This window comes from Acinonyx jubatus, chromosome X (genome assembly GCF_027475565.1).
Source record: "Acinonyx jubatus isolate Ajub_Pintada_27869175 chromosome X, VMU_Ajub_asm_v1.0, whole genome shotgun sequence".
Lineage (NCBI taxonomy): Eukaryota > Metazoa > Chordata > Mammalia > Carnivora > Felidae > Acinonyx > Acinonyx jubatus.
Genome location: NC_069389.1, coordinates 22,726,764 through 22,737,517, shown reverse-complemented (window position 1 = coordinate 22,737,517; position 10,754 = coordinate 22,726,764). Strand labels below are relative to the sequence as shown.

At 38.6% G+C, this 10,754-nt stretch overlaps 1 protein-coding gene across 1 annotated transcript; it reads left to right on the top strand.

The window, feature by feature from the left end:
- The first annotated feature begins 7,165 nt into the window (after positions 1-7,165).
- LOC106977282 (serine/threonine-protein phosphatase 4 regulatory subunit 3B) lies at positions 7,166-9,995 on the top strand. Its single transcript, XM_027054553.2, has one exon. The coding sequence runs from the start codon at positions 7,465-7,467 to the stop codon at positions 9,817-9,819; it is 2,355 nt and encodes a 784-aa protein (XP_026910354.2). The 5' UTR covers positions 7,166-7,464; the 3' UTR covers positions 9,820-9,995.
- The last annotated feature ends 759 nt before the right edge of the window (positions 9,996-10,754 follow it).

Genomic DNA, 10,754 nt, shown 5'->3' with positions numbered 1-10,754 from the left:
CATTTAATTGAAGGGAGAAAGAAATTATTCCTAGGCAGAGTTTAAAGACCGAAGTCATAGAAGGAATAATTTATGACACGAAAGTATCAGGAGGCCAGAAAGCGTGTAACATACAGAGTACAGGTTAAGAGGTGATTCATGAAGAAGAGAAGGCTCACTCCTTTTTCTGAGATGGAAGAGGGAGGCGGAAATTGCTAAACATATGAATAAGGTTGTTTGAAAATGGAAGGTGAGCCTTGAGTTGGTACCTATTCTCTTGGTGAAGTTTTAGATGAAATGTCTTGCCAAAAGATAACTGGAGTGTAATGTTAATGTTGAGGAGAAAATGTTGAGAGTTAGACTAGCAAATGTAGATAAGAAGGAGAGTTGACTATGAACTTCAAGGAGGGCTAAAATACAAACCCAGTGACAGGTGATGATATCTCAGTGAAGATCCGTTTAATGAGATGACTTCTTACAAATGGTAGCCGTGTCTCTGTAATGTAGAAAAAGCGATTTTACGCGTTCTTTCAAGAGCTCCTTCACCAAATATTCGCTGAATGCATATTGTCTTCTAGGGGAGAATAAGACTAGCCTGGATTCATCTTTGCCTTTGGTGGGGTGGGAGTAGAATAAGACAATAAAAGTAAACAAATGATGCGGCAGTTCTAGATTGTGAAAGTTCTACTGAGAAGCAAAAACAGGGTGATGTTAGAATGAGAGGAGAAGGAGGGTGTTGTCTTAGATTGTGTGGGCAAAGAAGTACTTTCAGAGGGAATGTCTTTTGAGATGCAATGTGAATGACGATGAGGGGGACATGGAAATACAGTGGCATGGGGTTTTAATCAGTGGAAATAGCAAGAACAGAGGCTTTACATGGGCCAGAAATATTCAAGAAGGCCAGTGAGTTGGTGCAAGGTGGGGGAGATGTACTCAAAATGAGTGTGAAGAGGTGAGGCCCTGTGTGATGCCTGGACTTGCAGAAGGGAATGTGAAAACACTGGGTGCTGCAGGGAGGGACCTGAGAGAGACAAGGAAGGTGGTTGCTAAAATGATGCAGTCACATAATTATTTTCTTGGAGAGAGGTCTGATAATAAACGTCACTTATTGTTTCACTATAAATGTGCAGAAATCCTGGTTAATAGAAATCTTGGGTGGGGAAAGTTCAAATAAGCTGGTTTTACTATATCAGACAGGAAAAGAGGGGGCCACAAAATGTGTCCTCTTTGAACTACTTTGTGCATTTTTAAACACTTAGCAAATGATAAGAACAGAAAATACTTACTAGTAGCTGATCTCAACTGAGAATGATTTTGCCCCCAGGGGGACAGCTGGCACTGTCTGGGGACATTTGAGACATCTGAAACAACTTGAGACAATTGTCACAACTTGGGGAGAGATGCCACTGGCATCTAGTGGGTAGACAACAACTACCGTACTCGTAGTAATCAACAAACCGATCGTACAAACAAACCAACACAAACGTAGGAGTTCGTAAGGCAAGGGACCTTTACCAAAGTTCACTCTATAAGATCAAGTTTCATGGGAAATATAACAACTAAGAGCCATCTGAGACACAGGAGAACGATGCACTTACATCGTTCATGTAACATAAGAAGTTATGCAACACATGTTAATTACAAAAACCTTTCTATGTTTGTCTTACATGATGCTGCATATATCACTTACGTATCTGATAAAGAAATTTGCTAACTTAAGAGGTTTTTAAAATCATTCTTTTAAGTAACTGTAAACAAAAGTTTTACCTTTTTCTAAATGATGACAGCATGTGATTCAAGAAGACATTCCTACACTCCGTGGCAGCACTCCAGCCTGAGAAGGTGGCAGAAGGTCCCCTAGCGGTAACAAAACACAGAAGGTTATTTTTCAGGAGGAGTGAACCAGATCTTCACACTTCAAGTAGAAACATATCCAAAACCAATACCCAAGGTGTTTATGATTTTCCCTTATCATGAAAACACTATTTTTTTTCTAACTCAATCTTGTTATCTCAACAAAAAATCAAATGCATTCAAGGCACTCCTTTAACTGTTAATGGAATTAAAGCAAAAATGTTAAGTTGAAATCAATTGCTGCCTAAAAAAATGAAAATTTATATTTTATGATATAAATATATCTAGTGCTATACTGAAGAAATGAAGATGATTTCTATCTGTAAGCAAAAACTGAGCGGTTTTTAACTTCACATTATGCTCATTGCTATTAGATAACATGGTTGTAGGGTGATTCATAAGAAGTCAGCTAGTGTTATTTGTGGAGATCTAGGTCAGAACAGGAAATAATATGATTTATCAGGATAAAGAGGAGGGTATCTGTGCATTATTCAATTTAAAACAAACCTCAGAGTCTAGAAGAACTATTGGAACGGAAGAAAAAGAGGAGAACACAGCCCTGAAAGTCTAAAATGTTCACGAGGTCAAGAGAACAACATTTGCTCCCCCCACTCCCACCAGGGACCAACACTTTCTTCCTCCTTTAATTCCATGTGGTATGAGCAAAAGACTTGAAGCTTCCAAGCAAGCCAAGCAGCTGCAGCTGAGAATAAAAGGTTTTAAATATCCACACATCCTAACATTCTTTATACAGGGTGACCATATATCCCTCCTTGCCCATTCAAGTTCTGAGTTATAGCTGTTCTGTTCAAGCTTGTGGAAGACTGCATCAATGTCCCCGGTGCTGCATCCTTCCTTCCAGCCACTCCCTTTGCCATGTAATTTTGCTATGATCCCCCCCCCCCCCCCCGCTTAGGGGGGCATACGTCCTGATCTCTTGACTCTAGGCTTGGCCATGGACTTGTTTTAGACAAGATATGAATCAAAACGAAACTTAAAATGCAGTGGAAATTTTAATATTAGAAAATTAAGGTTCTTTCAATACCTGAGAGTTGGTGGAAAAGCCGTGACTCAGCACAGGGTTGGGGAAGGAACATTTGACACAACACGGAGGCAAACATCCAGCGTATTCAAGAAACTAGATTTTCGTGCAATTAAAAGTCTAAAACAGGAGACTAGTGCTTCCTTGGTCACCATCAATGAGAAGAAAACTATCCAGAAGAGTGGGACTGGGGCAGCAGGGAAAATGCCAGATGTAACCCATAAACTAGAAATATCTCCGGTTAAAACTATTTATTCCATAAAAGACCTAGAAATAAATTTCAAATTCATTGTTTTATCCCCCATGTATGGACTGGGGCCTACACATAACTCATAACTTTGTGAAGATTAAATAAATGGATTATTGGAAATCATCCTAGAAATAATATGTATTCATTTATGTATTTATTCAATAAATAATTGTTGAGAAACTACTATATCACGCCCTATGGCTGATATAGTAGCACAGTAGGCACACAGCAGTGAGAAAAAAGACCGGATAAATCATAGCTCTCAAACAGCTGACAGTCTGGTTGCAGAAAATGGAATAAATGAAGTACAAAATATTCAGACGATGCTAAGTGATATGGAGAAAAGATATATCAAAGTAAACAGATGGATGGGTTAGGGTAGAGGGTCTCTGCAATTTTAAAAAGGTGCTTAGGGAAGGTCTCACTGGAAGAAAGGGGCATTTGAGTAAATTGTTTAATGAAGTGAGGGTGTGAGCCTGTAGATATTGAGAACCAGTGTTCCAAGTAGAAGAAAGGACAGGTGCAAAGGCCCTGTGGCAGGAGTGTGCATGGTGTGCTTCTGACAGAGTAAGATGGCTACTGTGGCTGGACCAAACTAAGGGAGACAGAGACTAACTATTAAGGGAAGAGCTCAGATAGGTCAAGGGGCCAGGACTCATAAACCATAGTTAGAACTTTGGCTTTTATTCTAAGTAAGGCAGAAACACACTGATTTTCAGGAGAGGAGGAGGGGAATACAGTATGTTTTAAATGAGTCTTCTCCAGCTACTGTGTTGAGAATCTAGTAATTGGAGGAAAAGGCAGAATCCAGGGGAGACTATTACAGATTTCCAAATCAGAGATGATAGTAGCCAAAAAAAGGCAACAAGCCAGTGAATAAGTTACCTGGGGAACTTGTAGAGAACATGCATGTGTTTGTTTTTTTTTTTTTTCACTAACGGTTTTGAAGTTGAAAATTTTAGAGCAGATACATTTGAAAAATTCTATTTTAATGCTATTTCATAAAATTAAAAATCACCTTGCTCTTCTCACGGTGAAATGTTCTCTCTTCTTATAGATAGAATATTTAGATATCTAAATGTTCTACATATATACATGTGGCCTATCCTAAAATTCAGAAATGTAGACTCATTCCTTTATCATTTTCTAAAATAACTAGGAGAAATATAAAATTTAAGCTCTTAGTACTCATAAAATATGGATGAATTACAAGATCCCTATCTAAAACTATTTTCAGGGCAGAGTCATCAAGAACTACTTCTTACTACCTTCAGGTCACGGGGAGGAATATGAGAGAGACAGGCATCTGAAACAGAAGAGGGATCCAGAGTCTTAACATTAAATCTACCTATTTTTAAAAATTTGTTAATGTTTATTTATTTTTGAGAGACAGAGAGAGAGAGAGAGAGAGAGTGAGTGAGCAGGGGACAGGCAGAGAGAGAGGGAGACACAGAATCTGAAGCAGGCTCCAGGCTCTGAGCTTTCAGCACAGAGCCCAACGCGGGGCTCGAACTCATGGACCACAAGATCATGACCTGAGCCGAAGTTGGACACTTAACTGACTGAGCCACCCAGGCGCCCCTGAATCTATTTTAAGTTTGAACTGGCTTCAATGATTTTCCTTCACAAAATAAAACAGAGAAAAATCAAATAGCAGTGATAGTTGGGATTAAAAAAATCACAATTATTACAAATATCTGCTATAACAATTTATGCATAGCCTAAGAGAACGCTGTGCATTTTGGGACTGGTAAAGTGGAGGGTTGGAAGGATACAGGCCTACTTTCAAATCCCAGCAATATCACTTACAGCAGAGTCTGAACCAGATGTATGATTCAGCTTTGGAGTTTCAAGTGTTTTTCCTCTGTAATATGGTAGTAATATCTTCCTCAGGCTACTACTGTCTGAGGGTTAAATAAAATATAAATAATGCCTATAAAAGAGACTTACGCAGCTCTTAGAATATGGCATTTGTTTATGCATATCACCGTCCTCTCTGTAAAACAACAAAATAATGATAATCTTAGGTAGCTAGAACTACTGGAGCAAAAAAAAGGGCTTTGTTCTACTTCCCAAACCAAGTAAGACAGGAACTGAAAGAATCTAGTGCAGAAATAGCAGTAAGAAATTTGGACTTGAGGCTCTTTTAGACTGTAAAGAGATTCTCGTTAACCTAATTAAGATAAAGGGGCCTTAATTGACCTAAGGGAAAGTCCCTGTGATAAAATTGTGAGAACACATAGGTTTGTGCAGAATGCCTCTCAGAGAATGAAACCTGAGGGCATATTCAGACAACTGACAGTATTATAATTGATTCCGATAGAAACTTTAATATAACCATGGCAGAGAAAAAAAAAATGGACCATTAGCATGCATGTCATGATTGTTATTACGATTTGCATATTCTCTCGTTGAAATCAGACAGGAATTTTAAACTAGTGAGTACATATATCAGTGTTTGTATTAGGCACTTATTAATTCTTATGTTTAAGTATTATTAATGATTTGTAAAGGTTTCTAAACCAGCAGTATCCTGGCTGGCATTGATTTGAATTTTCTCATGAAATGATTGTCATTTCCATTCTATTTTCCAAGTGTTCTGGCTGTCCTGTCCCAGGGAATAATGCTGTACTATAATCTCCTAGAGGCGACACTGCAAGAGAGGTATGTGAAAGCGTTTTTTTCTGTGCTCCACTTAAGAACTGTCACGCATTTCCAATGCCATGTAAAATGAAGTGACCGTTACAAACAGTACTCATCAAATCCAAATGTGCTTGATATGGCCCAATTCCGTTTTTCCCTTGCAATAACAGGGTTAATGTTTGGGAAAAAAAAATTAAAGAAAACTGCAGAAGTTGCTGCTACATCAAAAATCAACTTGGTTACCATTAAAATTATATTTAACAAAGTTCCCATATACAAGCTTCTATTTTTTGGTTGGCTATACACAGATGTGGATCTAAAGAAGGAAGTGCGTGACTTTCATCGTCTCGATAATTTTATGTTGATTACAAATTATATAGATGGAAGGAATGTGAAATAAAATGTAATGAAGGCCAAGAAAAGAAGGGGCTAGCATAGTTCAATGGCTGAGAAAACCAATTTTTGGAATCAGAAAGACATGTATTCAAATCAGAGTTTCTCAACTTATTAGGAGTGTGACCTTTGGCGATTTATTTAACTTCTCTAAGTTTTCTCCCTGATCTTAGAAGGACCCTTAAGACTCCTATATCACTAGGAGATTATGAAAATTAAGTACAAAAAGATATAAAAGTTCTTGTCACAGTGTCTTGAACATAATAAGTACTAAAGTGCTATATTTGATCCATTATGTTATTACCTTTCTTGGTAATAACAATAAGCCCTCAAGTAATATTACATAGTTGTGGTTCTTATCACTATAATGATCAAGAAAAGAACTGAAACAATTGACCTGTGATGTTCATTACTCACTCTTAGCTAATTTCAACCCAGTTTCCCTCTGGCCCATTCCTCTAAGAACGAGGAGTGGGGTTATAGATTGGAAAAAGTTTTTCCCATTGCGCCAAAGACGGCGGCGCTTTAGGCTGAACTGAACAGAGTAAAAGAGTTGCCAACCAACTCCATCTGGGAACAAGATCCTCCCCCAATGGCGGGGGGGCGGGGTGGGCGGTAAGTGAATGACAGATACATAGGCCAAGCCTTATGGAGAAGATGCACCTACAGATCTCTGATTATTGTTAATAGGGTACACTTCACTTGGCTCCCGCTTCTGTTCTGGGGTCGGGGGTCGGGGGTGGGGCGGGAGCCTCAACATGGATGTCAGGTGTTGAACTGGTCAGGACATAAGCGATTAACTTTCTTTTGTCTCAAGTCCTAAATCCCCGCACACCTGATAAGTGAAAATGTTTCTGAGGGTCGAAAGCTTTTATGCTAGAACAGTGCTTTGCTTTAATCACTAAGCCTCTACATAGTATTGGGGGCAACTGCCTCGACACGTACAGAACGTTCCTTTGGGGTAGAATCCTGGGAGAATCGTAAGAATACTGTCATAATCGAGGCTTTCCTAGACGACCGTGAGCAGACTCACGATTTAAACCCACATTAAGAAGAAATATGCGAGAACAAAACGGAGAAAGGCGAACATAAGATGAAAGCGAGAGGAGGCAGGACTCCGAACACTACAGACCTCCGTAACTGCCAGCTTCGCGACCGCTATTTCTCCGCCATCTTCTACTGTGATTTTCCTAACCGGCCACCTCGGCTACCGTCGTCGCTGCTCCAACGACGGCAATAGCCGTTGATTCTGGGCAGGCGCGAGCCAGCCACCTCACACGCGGACGCCACCGCTGCCGAGAAGATGGCAGAAAGCACCATGGCGGACAAGTGTCGTGTGAAACTCTACTCCCTGAACCGAGATCAACAATGGGATGACCTAGGCACCGGGCACATCTCTTCGGCTTACGTGGAGCACCTCCAGAGCGTGTGTCTGCTAGTTCAGTCGGATTCCAGTGAGGCGCTAATCCTGGAGTCGAAGATCAATTCAAATACGCCGTACCAGAGGCAACAGGAAACGCTGATTGTTTGGTCAGAAGCGGAGGGCCACGGTATGGCTTTAAGTTTCCAGGATGCCGAAGGTTGTCAGCAGATCTGGGAAGACATTTGCCGAGTTCAAGGTAAAGATCCATCTGTCAGTATCACACAAGACCTCTTAGATGAATCAGATCTGTTTGATGACATACTCGAAACTGCTGATGTGTTTGACTTGCCTAGCTGTGAACTCGGTAATCTTGAAGATATTGATGACTTTGTTTCGTCGATTCTCGCTTTACCTTTACCTATCCATAAGGAAAGACTGGCTCTGATCTTAGAAAATGGGAACTATATTAAAAATTTGCTGCAGCTGTTCCACACTTGTGAAGACCAAGGGGACACTGAAGGTTTACACCATTTGTATGAAATTATTAAAGGCATCTTATTCCTTAACAAGACATCTCTGTTTGAGATCATGTTTTCTGATGAGTGTATCATGGATGTGGTGGGATGCCTCGAATATGACCCTGCAATGGCTCAGCCGAAAAGGCATAGGGAATTCTTGACTCAACATGCGAAGTTCAAGGAAGTTGTACCAATAACGGACTGTGAACTTACGCAAAAGATACATCAGACCTATAGGGTACAGTACATTCACGACATCCTTATGCCGATACCATCCTTGTTTGAAGAGAATTTTCTTTCTACTCTTACAACTTTTATTTTCCTCAACAAGGTCGAGATAGTCCGCATGCTGCACGAAGATGACAACTTTTTGTCTGAAGTTTTTGTGCAGCTAAGGAACGAGACTATAGATGATGATAAACAGCGCGAGTTGCTATTTTTCTTCAAGGAATTCTGTAAACTTTCGCAGACATTACAGCCTCCGAACAAGGATGCCCTCTTCAAAACATTGATGCATTTGGGAATTCTTCCTGTTCTGAAAACCGTGATGAGCAGGAAGGATTTGCAGATACGATCAGCTGCTACCGATATACTTACTTATCTAGTAGAGTGTAGTCCATCCATGATCCGAGAATTTATAATGGAAGAAGCCCAGCAGAGTGTAGATGGTAAACTTTTCATTAACTTAATAAGTGAGCAAATGATCTGTGACACTGATCCTGAGCTGGGAGGTGCTATTCATTTAATGGAATTTCTTCGTGCTCTAATCCATCCTGAAAATATTCTGTCAACACCTAGTAAATGCGAAAGAAGTGAGTTTCTATATTTCTTCTACAAGCATTGTATACAGAACTTCATAGCACCACTTTTTGCCATCACTTCAGAAAATATATGTGAAGGGGATAATGTAGTTGGAGATGACAAAAACAGCCCCAATAATTATCAAACAGCAGGGCTGCTTTCTTTAATTTTGGAGCTGCTCACATTTTGTGTGCAACATCACACATGTTACATAAAAAACTATATTTTGAGCAATGACTTGCTAAGAAGAGTCTTGATCTTGATGAGTTCAAAGCACACTTTCCTGACTCTGTCTGCTCTTCGTTTTATGAGAGGGATGATTGGCCTTAAAGATGAACTTTATAATTATTACATCATCAAGGGAAATCTTTTTGAGCCAGTTGTAAATGCTTTTCTGAAAAATGGGACTCGGTACAATATGTTGAATTCAGCTGTTATTGAGCTGTTTGAATATATAAGAGTGGAAAATATCAAATCTCTTGTTATACATATAGTTGAGAAGTTTTATAAAACACTTGAATCGATTGAATATGTTCAGACATTCAAAGGATTGAAGATCAGATATGACGAAGAAAAAGATCAACAAAATCAAATTCGGAAGAATTTACATTCTATGCTGTATAGTCAAATACTCTGCAGAGGAATCAGAGTCTTGGAGAAGAAGGAAAAAATGTGTATTAAAGAAGATTCAAAGGAAGAAGAAGCAGTTATGCCACCATTGGAAGATGATTTCCCAGATCCTTATGATAAGTTTATGGAGACTAAAAACCCAAAAGAAAATGAAGACAAGGTAGATCTTCCTAAAACATCTTCTGGGAGCTACAAAATCAGTTCATCCCCTTCTGCTGGTGGTGCTAATGAAACGAGTAGCCAGAGCAGTAGCAGCACGGTTGGCTTAAAGAATGATCCAGATGATGAAGAAAAAGATGAAGGAGATGAAACATCGCCCAAGAAGAAACCACATCTTAGCTCGTAAAACCTGTAACATTACTAAACTCTACTTTACTAAAATTACTAAATTCTACTTTACTAAGTTCTACATTACTAAAATTTTATGAACATCAATTAGTGAAAAATCTGAATCCAAAAGCTTTCTCATTTGAAGTTAATAAATACACAGTAAGAAGGAAAGATGCTCAGTGTTATCATCTAGGAGGTTTTAGTTCTGTGAAAACCAAACTTCACAGAATTAAATAATAATAATAATAATAATAATAATAATAATAATAATAAACTAACCAGAATCTGAATGATAACTTCTTTGCATAAAAATCTTGGTTTGGTGGGGGGAGGAAATAGGTTGATGATATAATATTAATGCAATTTTGTTCCAGTGGTATGTTTTTAAAGCAACTATTAACACTGCAGTTGCAAAGCTTCTAACGTGACTTGTTCAATGGTTCTGGTTTTCTTTGCCTCAGTAGCCTTTTTTGAAGTAAAAACTTAGGTTTTATGGAAAACAAAGACAACTGTAATAAAAAAAATTAAGCTATTCTCATTTCTGCAAAGATTTAACACAAAATCAGCCTCTGGGTAATTGGAGGGAAGTAACTTGCAGTGTGTAGTTTTCATGAATAAAGAAGAAAGCTGGATTCAAAATCCGCAGTTGTTAATTTAACTTTTTTTTTTTTTTTGGAGGGAAGTAACTTGCAGTGTGTGTTTTTCATGAATAAAAAAGAAAGCAGGATTCAAAATCTGCAGTTGTTAATTTAACTTTTTTTTTTTGGAGGGAAGTAACTTGCATTGTGTGTTTTTCATGAATAAAAAAGAAAGCTGGATTCAAAATCTGCAGTTGTTAATTTAACTTTTTTTTTGGAGGGAAGTAACTTGCAGTGTGTGTTTTTCATGAATAAAAAAGAAAGCTGGATTCAAAATCTGCAGTTGTTAATTTAACTTCTTTTTTTTTTTTTT

Bases quoted from the DNA above. Each gene is read 5' to 3' on its own strand.
- LOC106977282 (XM_027054553.2), top strand. From the start codon at position 7,465: ATGGCAGAAAGCACCATGGCGGACAAGTGTCGTGTGAAACTCTACTCC.